We start from the raw sequence: 19755 nt of genomic DNA, 5'->3' as shown, positions 1-19755 counted from the left end.
TGGCACAGCTCAGCTACAGGGCACCCCATAGGGTCCCTTGTCCCTGCAGCATCCTATGGGGCAGGATGATGCTCATCTATGGGATACCCCTTGTCCCTGCGGCAGACTATGAGTCAGGATGATGCTCATCTATGGGACACTCCATAGGGTCCCTTGTTCCTGCAGCACCCAATGGAGCGGGACAATGCTCACCCTTCATCCCTAACCACCAAGTGTTGGGTTTCTGCTTCCAGAGGGACCTGCGGTACCTGTCCCATGGCTGATTATTATGGGATGTCGCGCATCGTCGGAGGCGTGGCTGCTCACCAGGGCGCCTGGCCATGGATGGTCAGCATCCAGTTCCCCACGGCCACCGGTGTCTCGCACACCTGTGGAGGTTCCCTCATCACCCCCCAATGGGTCCTCACAGCCGCTCACTGCTTCATCGGGCAAAAGTAAGGGGGAGAAGGGGTTCCAGCCATAGGGAATAGCCAAGGAGCAGCTCCCGTCCCATCCCCTTCCCCATCCTGGATGCACCGGGAAGAGCGCTCAGGAGAAGGCTGCTTCCAGCTTGACGGCCCTTGAGCCTAAGGCGTGCTGGGGCAGTGCTTTCCTTTGGGAAGCAGCAGGAATGTGGCTCCTTCCCACCCCTCTTCTCCACAGAATGGATTAGAATAGAATGGAATGGAATGGGATGGAATGGAACAGGATGGATCATGGAATGGGTTGGGTGGGAAAGGAGCTTGGATCATCCACTTCCAACCTGTTGCCATGGGCAGGGATGCCTTCCACAGAGCAGCTTCCTCCAAGCTGGCCTTCAACACTTCCAGGGATGGAGCATCCAAACCTTCTCCATTCATCCCATCCCAGTGTCCCAGCACCCTCACAGGGAATCCCTTCCTTATCTCCAACTTGCAATTCCCAGTCGGAACCCATCAACCCTTGACCTCTGGCTCCAATCCCTGCTCTTCCACTTCCTCCCAGCTTCACCACGGATTGGTTCGTGATGGTCGGAATCACAGACCTGGCTTGGGCCGATTCCGAGACCCAGAAACGGTGGATCCAGAAGGTCATGGTCCATGAGTATTACACTAACATCTCCGGCGGCTTCGACATCGCCTTGGTGGAGTTGGACCAGCCGGTGCAGTGCGGGTACCACATGCAGCTCGCCTGAGTGCCCGATGCGACGCTCAGGGTATCCCAGCTCTCCGAGTGCTTCATCAGCGGATGGGGCGCGAGGGAGGCCAGAAGTGAGTGCCCGACGGCCCCGTTGGCCTTGGAATGCCGGGACATGGATTCATGGAATGGGGTGGAAGGGTAAGGGTGGAAGGGTAAAGGTGGAAGGGTAAAGCTCATCCAGGTCTATTGGAGGTTGCTCCGCCTGCAAATGGAGCATCCCAACCTTCTCCGTCCAACCCATCCCAGTGTCCCATCACTTCCTTCTCTCCAACCTGAGCTTCCCTGGTTCAGTTGGAACCCATCACCCCTTGTCCCATCGCTGAAGGTCCCTCCACGTCCTCCTTATGTTGAGGATGCAGCATCAGCAAAGGGGATGCAGCCCAGGCCGTAAGGGGGGGTTGCTGATGGCTCCCATTGAGCTTCTCAGCCCCCGATACCTCCAAATCCATCCCTTCTCCCCCCAATCCTGATCCCCTTTGTGTCCCCACAGCGGGGGCATCGTACCCAACAGCCCTGCAGGAGGCCAAGGTCTGCCTCATCGATGTCCAGCTCTGCAACAGCAGCCAATGGCACCGAGGGGCCATCAAGAGCCACAACCTCTGTGCTGGGTACCCGCAGGGTGGCATCGATGCCTGCCAGGTAGGGATGTGCCACTGGGGCTCCCTTCTCCTCTGCCATCTGCAGGGCCTTGCTCTGTACCCCCCTTTATTCCAGTTTCGGAAGCGCATCCTGCTCCTGGTCCATTGTCCCTGCGCAGGGATCATAGAGGTTGGAGGAGAGCTTTAAAAGCATTGAGATTCCACCACTAAACTATGTCATGAGCATGGATTCATGGAATGGGTTGCGTTGGGAAGGAGCTTGAATCTTCCATTTTAAGCAAGGGGCATGGACGCCTTCCATTAGAAAAGGTTGCTCCAGGCCCCATCCATCCTCCTCCATCCAAGCCATCCCACTGTCCCACCACCCTCATAAGGAACAAATTCTCCTTATCTCCAACCCAAAGTCCCCTCTTCCAGTTGGAACCCATCACCCCTTGTCCTATGGCTCCAATCCATGCTGAAGGTCCCTCTCCACACCCAAAGGATGCAGGAGAACCCTTCCATCCCCATGGAGTGAGAGCGGTGGTCCCCTCCGGCATTGCCAAGGCCACCCATCCCCATCCTCATTCTCTGTCCTCCTCCTCCATAGGGTGACAGTGGCGGTCCTCTCATGTGCTGGGACAAGCGCGCCAACTTCTTCTGGGTTGTGGGGCTGACGAGCTGGGGCTGTGGCTGCGCCAGGGCCAAGCAACCGGGGGTCTACACCTCGACGCAGCACTTCCATGACTGGATCCTCTACCAGCTGGGGATGTTCCGCTCCGCGGGAGCCTCTGCAACGCCCCCGACATGGAGCCACCAGCACGTCTCCCATACTCCCATCCAGCAGACGATGCCGGCGCCCACTGCTTCGAGCATCAGTGACGTCTGCTCCTTCCCATACCGGGTGGTGCTGGAATTCTTCAGTCGGGTGCAGAAGTTGCTGCAGGCTCTAGGGGGGAAGAAGACTTGAGGAGTGGCATCGCTCCATAAAGTTGCCTTCTTTTCCCATAGAGAGGATGCTTTGCATGCCCCCCTCTTCTTCTGGTCCATGGGGAGGGATGGGGATGAGGGATGGAGGGCAGGGAACAGTGGGAAGCGGGAGCTGGGAATCAGGGAATCAACCAGGTTGGGAAAGACCTTCAGGAGCATCAAGTCCAACCATTGCCCCACCATTAAACCATGGCATGAAGAGGGAGGGGGGACAGCTTCCATTAGACCAGGTTGCTCCAAGCCCCATCCATCCTCTCCGTCCTACCCATCCCAGTGTCCCAATACCCATCCCAGAACCCTTTGGATCTCTCCCAGATTCCATCACTGGGGTCCCCAGTGCCAGGAGCAGGGACTGGGGCCAGGGCTCACCCTTGTCCGTGTCACTGTGTCCCCATTCACCCCAGTAACTGGCACTGAGATCCCATTCACCCCTCATCCCATTAAGATCCCATGAAGATCCTATTAAGATCCCATTAAGATCCCATTAGGACCCCATTAAAATCCCACGAGGATCCCATTAGGACACCATTAGGACCCCATCAATATCCCATTAGGATCCCTTTAAGACCCCACTAAGACCTCATTAGGATCCCATTAGGACCCCATTAATATCCCATTAAGATCCCTTGAAGACTCAATTAAGATCCCATTAGGACATCGAGAATATCACATTAGGGCAACATTAGGACCCCTTTAGGATCCCATTAAGATCCCATTAGGATCCATTAAGACCCCATTAAGATCCCATTAGGATCCCTCTAGGACCCCATTAAGATCCCATTGGGACCCCATTAAGATCCCATTAGGATCCATTAAGCCGGTCCCAGGACCCGGGAGGGGGTGTCCCTTTGGGTCTCTTCCACTGGGTCTCGTGTGTGCCCCCATAGACCCCCCGCACATAGTGAGTGTGCAATGGGGGGGTATGAGTGCGCAATGGGGTTGCAAAGGAATGCAATGGGGGTGCAAACCCACCCCCCCCATTCTTGCCCCCCCCAAAATTCTCCCCTTTATGGTAAAATCCCCTTTAGTGGCAGATACAAAAATAAGACCATTGGAAGCATCCATTGGGAAGGTGCTAAGGGGGGGGGGGGGGTTATTGGGGTGCACCCATCTCCACCAGTTTTTTTCTTTGGGGGGGAGGCGTCCAGCTTTTGGGGGGGGGCCCAATTTTGGGGGCTGGGGTCCAAATGGTGGGGGGATTCCCCCCTCCTCCGCGCCCCACTTTGGCCTCGCCGATGTCCCCCCAGACGTCGAAGACGAACTCATCCAGGAAAGCGAAGTCCCCAAGCTGGGAATCCAGGGCCTGCGCCAGCGCATCCGGATCCGGAGCATCCCAGCCCAGCTCCAGCACGGTGGCGGCTGCAGGGATACAGGGATGACAATGGAGGGGAGGGACGACCATAATGGTTCAGTGGGGGGAGTGCCTGCATCCACTGGGGGGGTCACAGGGGGGGTTAAATACACGTGGGGGGGTCCCAGCACCCATTAGAGGGGGGTTCCATGGAGAGGGTCCCATGGGGGGGTCCAAGCACCCCTTGGGGGGGGGTTCTATAGAGAGGTCCCATGGGGAGGTCACAACACCCATGAGGGGGGATTCAATAGGGGAGGCCCATGGGGGATGCCAGCACCCATTATGAGAGGTCCCATAGAGGGGTCCCAGCACCCATTGGGGCGGATTCCATGTGGGGGGTTCCAGCACCCATTAGGGGAGGTCTACAGGGGATGTCCAAGCACCCATTGAGGGAGGTTCCATAGAGGGGTCCCATGGAGGGGTCCCAGTACCCACTGGGTGGTGGTCCTGTTGGAGAGCCCATGGGGGGGCCCCAACACCCATTTGAGGGGGTTCAATAGGGAGGTTCCATGGGAGGTGTCAGCACCCACTGAGGGGGTCCCAGCACACATTGGGGGAGGTCCCATAGAGGGGGCCCATGGAGGAGTCAGCAAGCCCTGACCCCACCGGGTTGGGGGGGGGAAGGTTGGGGGGGCTCCCAGTGGAATTGACAGGGACCTTCCCATTGCCTCCCACTGAGACCCTTCCCATTGCCTCTCGTTGGGACCCCTCCCATTGGGACCCTCCCATTGCCACCAATTGGGAACCTCCCATTACCTCCTATTGGGACCCCTCCTGTTGCCTCCTATTGGGACGCCTCCTGTTGCCTCCTATTGGGACACTCCCACTGGGACCCCTCCCATTGTGTCCCATTGGGACCCTCCCATCATCTCCCATTGGGTCCCTTCCATTCTTCTCCCTTTGTCCCCCATTGGGCCCCTGCCATTGCCCCCCCGGCCCCCCGGTGCCCAGCGAAGGCCCTGTGGGGCTCGGTGAGGTGCAGGGCAAGCTCCTTGAGCACTTTGGCCACCTTGAAGTGCCGGGCAAACACGAGGCGCCCATCCTTGGCTACCCAATCCCTTGGGACCGCATCCCCTTGGGACTCCTTCCCTTGGGGACCCCATCCCTTAGGATCCCATCCCTTGTGATGCCATCCCCTTGGGACCCCATCCCTTGGGACCCCATCCCTTTCAAACCCATCCCTTGGGACCACATCTCCTGGGGACCCCATCCCTTGGGACCCCATCCCTTGGGTTCCAAATCATTTGGGGCCCCATCCTTGGGGACCCCATCCTTTTGGACCCCATCCTTGGGGACCCCATCCCTGGGGACCCCATCCCTTGTGACCCCATACCCTGGGAAACCAATCCCTTGGGACCCAATCCCTTGTGGACCCCACCCTTTGTGGACCCCACCTCCTGTGCATCCCATCCCTTGGGTAACCCATCTCCTGAAGAGCAGGATCCAGAGCAGAAAGCTGCTTTGAACATTCTGATGACAGAACCATCTACTGCTCCAACCGTGGAGGTGCAAGGGCAGAAAGATGGTGCAGGGAATGACCTGCACTGATTTCACAGTGCTCCACTGTCATCAGCATGGCAATCTGCACTACCTTTTAAAGTTAATTCGGTCTTCCTACACTGCCTATTTAGGTTCACTCACCAGATCCATGCGAACAGCGCAGAGACTCCAAAACTGCAGTTAAAGTGTTGAGAGCGCAGTTTACATGACAGAAGCCTTCTGCTCGGCTTAAACAGCCACCACGGAGCTCTACAACACTGTCTTCAGCATGTCAATGCTGCACATTTTTCCTGCATAAAAAGGTACAAGCAAGTATCTGAAAGTGTGAACACACAGCTTCTGCTTCTCTGGAGCAGGAGGCAGAGCAGAAAGCTGCTTTGGAATTCAGCTGACAGCTCCAACCACTGCTGCCACCGTGGAGGTGCGAGGGCAGAAAGAGGGTGCTGGGAATCACCTGCAGAGCGTGAGCAGTGCTCCAGTATCATCAGCATGGCAATGTGAACTACCTTTTAATGTTAAATCCACCTTCCTAAATTGCTTATTTACGTTCCCTCGCCAGACACAGAAGCAGTGCTCACAGACTGCAAAAGTCCATGGAAAGCGCATAAAGCACAGAATCCACAACAGAAGCCTTCTACTCTGCCTGAAAAGCCACCAGGGAGCTCTGCAGCACTCTCTTCAGAATGTCAGTGCACCTCAGTTTTCCTGCCGAAAACGGTAGAATCAAGCATCTGAAAGTGTGAACACACAGCCTCAGCTTCTCTGGAGCAGGAGGCAGAACAGAAATCAGCTTTGGAATTCAGCTGAATGCTCCAACCACGGCTGCCACCGTGGAGGTGCGAGGGCAGAAAGAGGGTGCTGGGAATCTACTGCAGAGAGTGATCAATGCTCAAGTGTCATAAGCATGGCAATGTGAACTACCTTTTAAAGTTAATTCCATCTTCCAAAACTGGTTATTTACGTTTCCTGTTGCAAAGCTGACTTTCTGCAGAAGAGGCACAGCTCAAGTTTTTGCCCTGGCTCTTCGGCTGTGGGAGCAGAGGACAACCGTTCGTGCTCTACTCACTGGGATGCTGGGCAGCCAAGAGGAGAGGCGAGGATGTTTGATTTCAAATGGACTTTTAGTTGGGGAAATAATGGAGGGACAGCAATGTGGATGGCACTGTTGCAAAGCTGACTTTCTGCAGAAGAGGCACAGCTCCATTTTTTTGCCCTGCCTCTTCGGCTGTGGGAGCAGAGGCCAAACATTCGTGCTCTACTCCCTGGGATGCTGGTCAGCCGAGAGCGGGTGCCAAAGAGGTTCCATTGTAATCGACTTTGAGTTGGGAAATCGAGGAGCGACAGCAATGCGGATGGCATCGTTGGAAAGCTGACTTTCTGCAGAAGAGGCACAGCTCAAGTTTTTTATCCCTGGCTCTTTGGCTGTGGGACCAGAGGCCAAACATTTGTGCTCTACTCCCTGGGATGCTGGGCAGCCGAGCACGGGTGTCAAAGAGGTTCCATTGTAATGGACTTTGAGTTGGGAAATCGAGGAGCGACAACAATGCGGATGGCACGGTTGCAAAGCTGACTGTCTGCAGAAGAGGCAAAGCTCAAGTTTTTTGCCCTGGCTCTTCGGCTGTGGGAGCAGAGGCCAACCGTTCGTGCTCTACTCCCTGGGATGCTGGAAGGCCGAGAGGGTTGGCGAGGATATTTGTTTTCAAATGGACTTTGAGTTTGGAAATCGAGGAGCAACAGCATTGCGGATGGTACCGTTGCAAAGCTGACTTTCTGCAGAAGAGGCACATCTCAAATATTTTCCCCGGACTCTACGGCTGTGGGAGTAGAGGCCAACCATTCGTGCTCTACTCACTGTGATGCTAGGCATCCGAGAGCCGGTGCCAAAGAGGTTCCATTGTAATGGACTTTGAGTTGGGAAATCAAGGAGCGACAGCATTGCGGATGGCATCGTTGCAAAGCTGACTTTCTGCAGAAGAGGCACAGCTCAAGTTTTTTGCCCTGCCTCTTTGGCTGTGGGAGCAGAGGCCAACCGTTCGTGCTCTACTCCCTGGGATGCTGGGCAGCCGAGCACGGGTGCCAAAGACGTTCCGTTGTAATGGACTTTGAGTTGGGAAATGGAGGAGCGACAGCAATGCGGATGGCACCGTTGCAAAGCTGACTTTCTGCAGAAGAGGCACAGCTCAAGTTTTTTGCCCTGGCTCTTCGGCTGTGGGAGCAGAGGCCAACCGTTCGTGCTCTACTCCCTGGGAGGCTGGGCTGTCGAGCACGGGTGCCAAAGATGTTCCATTGTAATGGACTTTGAGTTGTGAAATCGAGGAGCGACAGCAATGCGGATGGCACCGTTGCAAAGCTGACTTTCTGCAGAGGAGACACAGCTCAAGTTTTTTGCCCTGGCTCTTTGCCTGTGGGAGTAGAGGCCAACCATTTGTGTTCTACTCCCTGGGATGCTGGGCAGCCGAGCCCGGGTGCCAAAGATGTTCCATTGTAATGGACTTTGAGTTGGGAAATGGAGGAGCGACAACAATGCGGATGGCACCGTTGCAAAGCTGATTTACTGCAGAAGAGGCACAGCTCAAGTTTTTTGCCCTGGTTCTTCGGCTGTGGGAGCAGAGGCCAACCGTTCGTGCTCTACTCACTGGGATGCTGGTCGGCCGAGAGGGGAGGCGAGGATCTTTGTTTTCAAATGGACTTTTAGTTGCGGAAATAATGGAGGGACAGCAATGCGGATGGCACCGTTGCAAAGCTGACTGTCTGCAGAAGAGGCACATCTCCAGTTTTTTGCCCTGGATCTACTATTATGGGAGGAGAGGCCAAACATTCGTGCTCTGCTCCCTGGGATGCTGGACTGCCGAGAACGGGTGCCAAAGAGGTTCAATTCTAATGGACTTTGAGTTGGGAAATCGAGGAGCGAGAGCAATGCGGATGGTACCGTTGCAAAGCTGACTTTCTGCAGAAGAGGCACAGCTCAAGTTTTTTGCCCTGGCTCTTCGGCTGTGGGAGCAGAGGCCAACCATTCGTGCTCTACTCCCTGGGATGCTGGGCAGCCGAGCACGGGTGCCAAAGAGGTTCCATTGTAATGGACTTTGAGTTGGGACATCGAGGAACGACAGCAATGCGGATGGCACCGTTGCAAAGCTGACTGTCTGCAGAAGAGGCACAGCTCAATTTTTTTGTCCTAGCACTTTGCTGTGGGAGCAGAGACCAAACATTCGTGCTCTCCTCACTGGGATGCTGGACAGCCATGAACGGGTGCCAAAGAGGTTCCATAGTAATGACCTTTGAGTTGGGAAATCGAGCAGTGACAGCAATGCGGATGGCACCGTTGCAAAGCTGACTTTCTGCAGAAGAGTCACAGCTCAAGTTTTTTGTTTTGGCTCTACTATTGTGGGAGCAGAGGCCAAATATTTGTGCTCTCCTCACTGGGATGCTGAACAGCCGAGAGCGGGCGCCAAAGATATTCAATTGTTATGGACTTTTTGTTGGGGAAATCATGGAGGGACCGCAATGCGGATGGCACCGTTGCAAAGCTGACTTTCTGCAGAAGAGGCACAGCTCATGTTTTTTGCCCTGGCTCTTCGGCTGTGGGAGCAGAGGCCAAACGTTCGTGCTCTACTCCCTGGGATGCTGGGCAGCCGAGCACGGGTGCCAAAGAGGTTTCATTGTAATGGACTTTGAGTTGGGAAATGGAGGAGCGACAGCAATGCGGATGGCACCATTGCAAAGCTGACTTTCTGCAGAAGAGGCACAGCTCAAGTTTTTTGCCCTGGCTCTTCGGCTGTGGGAGCAGAGGCCAACCGTTCGTGCTCTACTCCCTGGGAGGCTGGGCTGTCGAGCACTGGTGCCAAAGATGTTCCATTGTAATGGACTTTGAGTTGGGAAATCGAGGAGTGACAGCAATGCGGATGGCACCGTTGCAAAGCTGACTTTCTGCAGAAGAGGCAAAGCTCAATTTTTTTGCCCTGGCTCTTTGCCTGTGGGAGTAGAGGCCAAACATTTGTCTTCTACTCCCTGGGATGCTGGGCAGCCGAGCCCGGGTGCCAAAGAGGTTCCATTGTAATGGACTTTGAGTTGGGAATTAGAGGAGCGACAACAATGTGGATGGCACCGTTGCAAAGCTGACTTTCTGCAGAAGAGGCACAGCTCAAGTTTTTTGCCCTGGCTCTTCGGCTGTGGGAGCAGAGGCCAACCGTTCGTGCTCTACTCCCTGGGATGCTGGGCAGCCGAGAATGGGTGCCAAAGAGGTTTCGTTGTAATGGACTTTGATTTGGGAAATGGAGGAGCGACAGCAATGCGGATGGCACCGTTGCAAAGCTGACTTTCTGCACAAGATGCACAGCTCAAGTTTTTTGCCCTGGCTCTTCGGCTGTGGGAGCAGAGGCCAACCATTCGTGCTCTACTCCCTGGGATGCTGGGCAGCCGAGCACGGGTGCCAAAGAGGTTCCATTGTAATGGACTTTGATTTGGGACATCGAGGAACGACAGCAATGCGGATGGCATCGTTGCAAAGCTGACTGTCTGCAGAAGAGGCACAGCTCAAGTTTTTTGCCCTGGCTCTTCGGCTGTGGGAGCAGAGGCCAACCGTTCGTGCTCTACTCACTGGGATGCTGGAAGGCCGAGAGGGTTGGCGAGGATATTTGTTTTCAAATGGACTTTGAGTTGGGAAATCGAGGAGCAACAGCATTGCGGATGGTACCGTTGCAAAGCTGACTTTCCGCAGAAGAGGCACATCTCAAGTTTTTTCCCCTGACTCTTCGGCTGTGGGAGTACAGGCCAACCATTCGTGCTCTACTCACTGTGATGCTAGGCATCTGAGAGCCGGTGCCAAAGAGTTTCCATTGTAATGGACTTTGAGTTGGGAAATGGAGGAGCGACAGCATTGCGGATGGCACCGTTGCAAAGCTGACTTTCTGCAGAAGAGTCACAGCTCAAGTTTTTTGTTTTGGCTCTACTATTGTGGGAGCAGAGGCGAAACATTTGTGCTCTCCTCACTGGGATGCTGAACAGCCGAGAGCGGGCGCCAAAGATGTTCAATTGTTATGGACTTTTTGTTGGGGAAATCATGGAGGGACCGCAATGCAAATGGCACCGTTGCAAAGCTGACTTTCTGCAGATGAGGCACATCTCAAGTTTTTTGCCCTGGCTCTTCGGCTGTGGGAGCAGAGGCCAAACATTTGTGCTCTACTCCCTGGGATGCTGGGCAGCAGAGAACGGGTGCCAAAGAGGTTCAATTGTAACGGACTTTGAGTTGGGAAATCAAGGAGCTACAGCAATGAGGATGGCACCGTTGGAAAACTGACTTTCTGCAGATGAGGCACATCTCAAGTTTTTTGCCCTGGCTCTTCGGCTGTGGGAGCAGAGGCCAACCATTCGTGCTCTACTCCCTGGGATGCTGGGCAGCCGAGCACGGGTGCCAAAGAGGTTCCATTGTAATGGACTTTGAGTTGGGACATCGAGGAACGACAGCAATGCGGATGGCACCGTTGCAAAGCTGACTGTCTGCAGAAGAGGCACAGCTCAATTTTTTTGTCCTAGCACTTCGGCTGTGGGAACAGAGGCCAAACATTCGTGCTCTCCTCACTGGGATGCTGGACAGCCTTGAGCGGGTGCCAAAGAGGTTCCATTGTAACGGACTTTGAGTTGGGACATCGAGGAACGACAGCAATGCGGATTGCACCGTTGCAAAGCTGACTTTCTGCAGAAGAGTCACAGCTCAAGTTTTTTGTTTTGGCTCTACTATTGTGTGAGCAGAGGCCAAACATTTGTGCTCTCCTCACTGGGATGCTGAACAGCCGAGAGCGGGAGCCAAAGATGTTCAATTGTTATGGACTTTTTGTTGGGGAAATCATGGAGGGACCGCAATGCAAATGGCACCGTTGCAAAGCTGACTTTCTGCAGAAGAGGCACAGCTCAAGTTTTTTGCCCTGGCTCTTCGGCTGTGGGAGCAGAGGCCAAACATTCGTGCTCTACTCCCTGCGATGCTAGGCAGCCGCCAGTGGGTGCCAAAGAGGTTTCATTGTAATGGACTTTGATTTGGGAAATGGAGGAGCGACAGCAATGCGGATGGCACCGTTGCAAAGCTGACTTTCTGCAGAAGAGGCACAGCTCCAGTTTTTTGCCCTGGCTCTTCGGCTGTGGGAGCAGAGGCCAACCATTCGTGCTCTACTCCCTGGGATGCTGGAAGGCCGAGAACGGGTGCCAAAGAGATTCCATTGTAATGGACTTTGAGTTGGGAAATCGAGGAGCGACAGCAATGCGGATGGCACCGTTGCAAAGCTGACTTTCTGCAGAAGAGGCATAGCTCAAGTTTTTTGCCCTGCCTCTTTGGCTGTGGGAGCAGAGGCCAACCATTCATGCTCTACTCACTGGGATGCTGGGCAGCAGCCAGTGGGTGCCAAAGAGGTTCCATTGTAATGGACTTTTAGTAGGGAAATCGAGGAGCAACAGCAATGCGGATGGCACCGTTGCAAAGCTGACTGTCTGCAGAAGAGGCACAGCTCAAGTTTTTTGACCTGGCTCTTTGCCTCTGGGAGTAGAGGCCAAACATTTGTGCTCTACTCACTGGGATGCTGGGCAGCCGAACACGGGTGCCAAAGAAGTTCAATTGTAACGGACTTTGAGTTGGGAAATGGAGGAGCGACAGCAATGCGGATGGCACCGTTGCAAAGCTGACTTTCTGCAGAAGAGGCACAGCTCAAGTTTTTTGCCCTGGCTCTTTAGCTGTGGGAGCAGAGGCGAAACATTTGTGCTCTACTCACTGGGATGCTGGGCAGCCGAGCCCGGGTGCCAAAGAGGTTCCATTGTAATGGCCTTTGAGTTGGGAAATGGAGGAGCGACAACAATGCGGATGGCACCGTTGCAAAGCTGACTTTCTGCAGAAGAGGCAAAACTCAAGTTTTTTGTCCTGCCTCTTCGGCTGTGGGAGCAGAGGCCAAACGTTCGTGCTCTACTCCCTGGGATGCTGGGCAGCCTAGAATGGGTGCCAAAGGGGTTCCGTTGTAATGGACTTTGAGTTGGGAAATGGAGGAGCGACAGCAATGCGGATGGCACCATTGCAAAGCTGACTTTCTGCAGAAGAGGCACAGCTCAAGTTTTTTGCCCTGGCTCTTCGGCTGTGGGAGCAGAGGCCAACCATTCGTGCTCTACTCCCTGGGATGCTGGAATGCCGAGAGTGTTGGCGAGGATATTTGTTTTCAAATGGACATTGAGTTGGGAAATCGAGGAGCGACAGCATTGCGGATGGCACCGTTGCAAAGCTGACTTTCTGCAGAAGAGGCACATCTCAAGTTTTTTGCCCTGGCTCTTTGGCTGTGGGAGCAGAGGACAACAATTCGTGCTCTACTCCCTGGGATGCTGGGCAGCCCAGCACGGGTGCCAGAGAGGTTCCATTGTAATGTACCTTGATTTGGGAAATGGAGGAGCGACAGCAGTGCGGATGGCACTGTTGCAAAGCTGACTTTCTGCAGAAGAGGCACAGCTCAAGTTTTTTGTCCTGGCTCTTCGGCTGTGGGAGCAGAGGCCAACCATTCGTGGTCTACTCACTGGGATGCTGGTCGGCCAAGAGGGGATGCGAGGATGTTTGTTTTCAAATGGACTTTGACTTGGGGAAATAATGGAGGGACACCAATGCGGATGGCACCGTTGCAAAGCTGACTTTCTGCAGAAGAGGCACAGCTCAAGTTTTTTGCCCTGGCTTATTGGCTGTGGGAACAGAGGCCAAACATTCGTGCTCTCCTCACTAGAATGCTGGGCAGCCGAGCACGGGTGCCAAAGAGGTTCCATTGTAATGGACTTTGAGTTGGGAAGTCTAGGAGCGACAGCAATGCGGATGGCCCAGTTGCAAAGCTGACTTTCTGCAGAAGAGACACAGCTCAAGTTTTTTGCCCTGGCTCTACTATTGTGGGAGGAGAGGCCAAACATTCGTGCTCTACTCACTGGGATGCTGGACTGCCGAGAACGGGTGCCAAAGAGGTTCCATTGTAATGGACTTTGAGTTGGGAAATCGAGGAGCGACAGCAATGCGGATGGTACAGTTGCAAAGCTGACTTTCTGCAGATGAAGCTCTGCTCAAGTTCTGTGGGAGCAGAGGCCAAACATTCGTGCTCTCCTCACTGGGATGCTGAACAGCCATGAGCGGGTGCCAAAGAGGTTCCATTGTAATGGACTTTGAATTGGGAAATCGAGGAGTGACAGCAATGAGGATGGCACCGTTGCAAAGCTGACTTTCTGCAGAAGAGTCACAGCTCAAGTTTTTTGTTTTGGCTCTACTATTGTGGGAGCAGAGGCCAAACATTTGTGCTCTCCTCACTGGGATGCTGAACAGCCGAGAGCGGGCGCCACAAATGTTCAATTGTTATGGACTTTTTGTTGGGGAAATCATGGAGGGACCGCAATGCAAATGGCACCGTTGCAAAGCTGACTTTCTGCAGATGAGGCACATCTCAAGTTTTTTGCCCTGGCTCTTCGGCTGTGGGAGCAGAGGCCAACCGTTCGTGCTCTACTCCAAGGGATGCTGGGCTGTCGAGCTCTGGTGCCGAAGAGGTTCCATTGTAATGGACTTTGAGTTGGGAAATCGAGGAGCGACAACAATGCGGATGGCACCGTTGCAAAGCTGACTTTCTGCAGAAGAGGCACAGCTCAAGTTTTTTGCCCTGCCTCTTCGGCTGTGGGAGCAGAGGCCAAACATTCGTGCTCTCCTCACTGGGATGCTGGACAGCCGAGAACGTGTGCCAAAGAGGTTCAATTGTAACGGACTTTGAGTTGGGAAATCAAGGAGCAACAGCGTTGCGGATGGTACAGTTGCAAAGCTGTCTTTCTGCAGAAGAGGCACAGCTCAAGTTTTTTGCCCTGGCTCTTCGGCTGTGGGAGCAGAGGCCAACCATTCGTGCCCACCTGACTGGAATTCTGGACAGCCGAGAACGGGTGCCAAAGAGGTTCAATTCTAATGGACTTTGAGTTGGGAAATCGAGGAGCGACACAAATGAGGATGGCACCGTTGCAATGCTGACTTTCTGCAGAAGAGGCACAACTCAAGTTTTTTGTCCTGCCTCTTCTGCTGTGGGAGCAGAAGCCAAACATTTGTGCTCTATTCACTGGGATGCTGGACAGCCGAGAACTGGTGCCAAGGAGGTTTAAATCTAATGGACTTTGATTTGGGAAATGGAGGAGCGACAGCAATGCGGATGGCACGGTTGCAAAGCTGACAGTCTGCAGAATATGCACAGCTCAAGTTTTTTGCCCTGGCTCTTCGGCTGTGGGAGCAGAGGCCAACCATTCGTGTTCTACTCCGTGGGATGCTGAGCAGCCGAGAACGATTGCCAAAGAGGTTCCATTGTAATGGACTTTGAGTTGGGAAATGGAGGAGCGACAGCAATGCGGATGGCACCGTTGCAAAGCTGACTTTCTGCAGAAGAGGCACAGCTCAAGTTTTTTGCCCTGCCTCTTTGGCTGTGGGAGCAGAGGCCAACCATTCGTGCTCTACTACCTGGGAGGCTAGGCTGTCGAGCACTGGTGCCAAAGAAGTTCCATTTTAATGGAATTTGAGTTGGGACATCGAGGAGCGACAACAATGCGGATGGCACCGTTGCAAAGCTGACTGTCTGCAGAAGAGGCACAGCTCCAGTTTTTTGCAATGGCTCTTCGGCTGTGGGAGCAGAGGCCAACCATTTCTGCTCTACTCCCTGGGATGCTCTTCAGCCGAGAGGGGAGGCGAGGATGTTTGATTTCAAATGGACTTTTAGTTGGGGAAATAATGGAGGCACAGCAATGCGGATGGCACTGCTGCAAAGCTGACTTTCTGCAGAAGAGGCACAGCTCCATTTTTTTGCCCTGCCTCTTCGGCTGTGGGAGCAGAGGCCAAACATTCGTGCTCTACTCCCTCGGATTTTGGTGAGCCGAGAGCGGGTGCCAAAGAGGTTCCATTGTAATCGACTTTGAGTTGGGAAATGGAGGAGCGACAGCAATGCGGATGGCACCGTTGGAAAACTGACTTTCTGCAGAAGAGGCAGAGCTGAAGTTTTTTGTCCCTGGCTCTTTGGCTGTGGGAGCAGAGTCCAAACATTTGTGCTCTACTCCCTGGGATGCTGGGCTGTCGAGCACTGGTTCCAAAGAGGTTCCATTGTAATGGACTTTGGGTTGGGAAATCGAGAAGCGACAACAATGCGGATGGCACAGTTGCAATGCTGACTTTCTGCAGAAGAGGCACAGCTCAATTTTTTTTGTCCTAGCACTTTGTCTGTGGGAGCAGAGGCCAAACATTCGTGCTTTACTTCCTGGGATGCTGGAAGGCCGAGAGGGTTGGAGAGGATATTTGTTTTCAAATGGACTTTGAGTTGGGAAATCGAGGAGCAACAGCATTGCGGATGGCACCGTTGCAAAGCTGACTTTCTGCAGAAGAGGCACAGCTCAAGTTTTTTGCCCTGGCTCTTCGGCTGTGGGAGCAGAGGCCAACCGTTCGTGCTCTACTCCAAAGGATGCTGGGCTGTCGAGCTCTGGTGCCGAAGAGGTTCCATTGTAATGGACTTTGAGTTGGGAAATCGAGGAGCGACAACAATGCGGATGGCACCGTTGCAAAGCTGACTTTCTGCAGAAGAGGCACAGCTCAAGTTTTTTGCCCTGCCTCTTCGGCTGTGGGAGCAGAGGCCAAACATTCGTGCTCTCCTCACTGGGATGCTGGACAGCCGAGAACGTGTGCCAAAGAGGTTCAATTGTAACGGACTTTGAGTTGGGAAATCAAGGAGCAACAGCGTTGCGGATGGTACAGTTGCAAAGCTGTCTTTCTGCAGAAGAGGCACAGCTCAAGTTTTTTGCCCTGGCTCTTCGGCTGTGGGAGCAGAGGCCAACCATTCGTGCCCACCTGACTGGAATTCTGGACAGCCGAGAACGGGTGCCAAAGAGGTTCAATTCTAATGGACTTTGAGTTGGGAAATCGAGGAGCGACACAAATGAGGATGGCACCGTTGCAATGCTGACTTTCTGCAGAAGAGGCACAACTCAAGTTTTTTGTCCTGCCTCTTCTGCTGTGGGAGCAGAAGCCAAACATTTGTGCTCTATTCACTGGGATGCTGGACAGCCGAGAACTGGTGCCAAGGAGGTTTAAATCTAATGGACTTTGATTTGGGAAATGGAGGAGCGACAGCAATGCGGATGGCACGGTTGCAAAGCTGACAGTCTGCAGAATATGCACAGCTCAAGTTTTTTGCCCTGGCTCTTCGGCTGTGGGAGCAGAGGCCAACCATTCGTGTTCTACTCCGTGGGATGCTGAGCAGCCGAGAACGATTGCCAAAGAGGTTCCATTGTAATGGACTTTGAGTTGGGAAATGGAGGAGCGACAGCAATGCGGATGGCACCGTTGCAAAGCTGACTTTCTGCAGAAGAGGCACAGCTCAAGTTTTTTGCCCTGCCTCTTTGGCTGTGGGAGCAGAGGCCAACCATTCGTGCTCTACTACCTGGGAGGCTAGGCTGTCGAGCACTGGTGCCAAAGAAGTTCCATTTTAATGGAATTTGAGTTGGGACATCGAGGAGCGACAACAATGCGGATGGCACCGTTGCAAAGCTGACTGTCTGCAGAAGAGGCACAGCTCCAGTTTTTTGCAATGGCTCTTCGGCTGTGGGAGCAGAGGCCAACCATTTCTGCTCTACTCCCTGGGATGCTCTTCAGCCGAGAGGGGAGGCGAGGATGTTTGATTTCAAATGGACTTTTAGTTGGGGAAATAATGGAGGCACAGCAATGCGGATGGCACTGCTGCAAAGCTGACTTTCTGCAGAAGAGGCACAGCTCCATTTTTTTGCCCTGCCTCTTCGGCTGTGGGAGCAGAGGCCAAACATTCGTGCTCTACTCCCTCGGATTTTGGTGAGCCGAGAGCGGGTGCCAAAGAGGTTCCATTGTAATCGACTTTGAGTTGGGAAATGGAGGAGCGACAGCAATGCGGATGGCACCGTTGGAAAACTGACTTTCTGCAGAAGAGGCAGAGCTGAAGTTTTTTGTCCCTGGCTCTTTGGCTGTGGGAGCAGAGTCCAAACATTTGTGCTCTACTCCCTGGGATGCTGGGCTGTCGAGCACTGGTTCCAAAGAGGTTCCATTGTAATGGACTTTGGGTTGGGAAATCGAGAAGCGACAACAATGCGGATGGCACAGTTGCAATGCTGACTTTCTGCAGAAGAGGCACAGCTCAATTTTTTTTGTCCTAGCACTTTGTCTGTGGGAGCAGAGGCCAAACATTCGTGCTTTACTTCCTGGGATGCTGGAAGGCCGAGAGGGTTGGAGAGGATATTTGTTTTCAAATGGACTTTGAGTTGGGAAATCGAGGAGCAACAGCATTGCGGATGGCACCGTTGCAAAGCTGACTTTCTGCAGAAGAGGCACAGCTCAAGTTTTTTGCCCTGCCTCTTTGGCTGTGGGAGCAGAGGCCAACCATTCGTGCTCTACTCCCTGGGATGCTAGGCATCCGAGAGCCGGTGCCAAAGAGGTTCCATTGTAATGGACTTTGAGTTGGGAAATCGAGGAGCGACAGCAATGCGGATGGCACCGTTGCAAAGCTGACTTTCTGCAGAAGAGGCACAGCTCAAGTTTTTTGCCCTGCCTCTTTGGCTGTGGGAGCAGAGGCCAACCGTTCGTGCTCTACTCCCTGGGAGGCTGGGCTGTCGAGCACTGCTGCCAAAGAGGTTCCATTGTAATGTACTTTGAGTTGGGACATCGAGGAGCGATAGGAATGCGGATGGCACCGTTGCAAAGCTGACTGTCTGCAGAAGAGGCACAGCTCATGTTTTTTGCCCTGGCTCTTCGGCTGTGGGAGCAGAGGCCAAACGATCGTGCTCTACTCCCTGGGATGCTGGGCAGACGAGAACGATTGCCAAAGAGGTTCCATTGTAATGGACTTTGAGTTGGGAAATGGAGGAGCGACAGCAATGCGGATGGCACCGTTGCAAAGCTGACTTTCTGCAGAAGAGGCACAGCTCAAGTTTTTTGCCCTGGCTCTTCGGCTATGGGAGCAGAGGCCAACCATTCGTGCTCTACTCCCTGGGATGCTGGGCAGCCGAGCACGGGTGCCAAAGAGGTTCCATTGTAATGAACTTTGAGTTGGGACATCGAGGAGTGATAGCAATGTGGATGGCACCGTTGCAAAGCTGACTGTCTGCAGAAGAGGCAGAGCTCAAGTTTTTTGCCCTGGCTCTTCGGCTGTGGGAGCAGACGCCAACCATTTGTGCTCTACAGACTGGGATGCTGGTCGGCCGAGAGGGGAGGCAAGGACTTTTAGTTGAAGAAATAATAGAGGGACACCAATGCGGATGGCACCGTTGCAAAGCTGACTTTCTGCAGAAGAGGCACAGCTCAAGTTTTTTGCCCTGGCTCTTCGGCTGTGGGAGCAGAGTACAAACATTTGTGCTCTTCTCCCTGGGATGCTGGGCAGCCGAGCACTGGTGCCAAAGAGGTTCCATTGTAATGGACTTGGAGTTGGGAAATCGAGGAGCGACAACAATGCGGATGGCACCGTTGCAAAGCTGACTTTCTGCAGAAGAGGCATAGCTCAAGTTTTTTGCCCTGCCTCTTCGGCTGTGGGAGCAGAGGCCAACCGTTCGTGCTCTACTCCCTGGGATGCTGGGCAGCCGAGCACGTTTGCCAAAAATGTTCCATTGTAATGGCCTTTGAGTTGGGAAATGGAGGAGCGACAGCAATGCGGATGGTACCGTTCCAAAGTTGACTTTCTGCAGAAGAGGCACAGCTCAAGTTTTTTGTTTTGGCTCTACTATTGTGGGAGCAGAGGCCAAACATTCGTGCTCTCCTCACTGGGATGGTGGACAGCCGAGAGCGGGCGCCAAAGATTTTAATTGTTATGGAATTTTTGTTGGGGAAATCATGGAGGGACCGCAATGCAAACGGCACCATTGCAAAGCTGATTTTCTGCAGATGAGGCACATCTCAAGTTTTTTGCCCTGGCTCTTCGGCTGTGGGAGCAGAGGCCAAACATTCGTGCTCTCCTCACTGGGATGCTGGACTGCCGAGAGCGGGTGCCAAAGAGGTTCCATTGTAATGGACTTTGAGTTGGGAAATCGAGGAGCGACGTCATTGTGGATGGCACCATTGCAAAGCTGACTTTCTGCAGAAGAGGCCCAGCTCAAGTTTTTTGTCCTGCCTCTTCGGCTGTGGGAGCAGAGGCCAAACATTCGTGCTCTCCTCACTGG

General features: G+C 53.7%; 1 protein-coding gene across 1 annotated transcript; it reads left to right on the top strand.

Moving 5' to 3' along the window:
• Positions 1-255: 255 nt before the first annotated feature.
• LOC308230239 (acrosin-like) lies at positions 256-2706 on the top strand (the record flags this gene model as incomplete). Its single annotated transcript, XM_080634856.1, has 5 exons — positions 256-434; positions 964-1131; positions 1174-1229; positions 1649-1797; positions 2347-2706. The coding sequence occupies 5 exons, from the start codon at positions 256-258 to the stop codon at positions 2704-2706; spliced, it is 912 nt and encodes a 303-aa protein (XP_080490982.1).
• Between the last annotated feature and the right edge of the window lie 17049 nt (positions 2707-19755).

The sequence above is a fragment of the Psittacula echo genome (genome assembly GCF_963264785.1).
Source record: "Psittacula echo genome assembly, chromosome: 26".
NCBI lineage: Eukaryota > Metazoa > Chordata > Aves > Psittaciformes > Psittacidae > Psittacula > Psittacula echo.
Note: the sequence above shows the minus strand (reverse complement) of the source record. Positions and strands in the feature narration are given on the sequence as shown.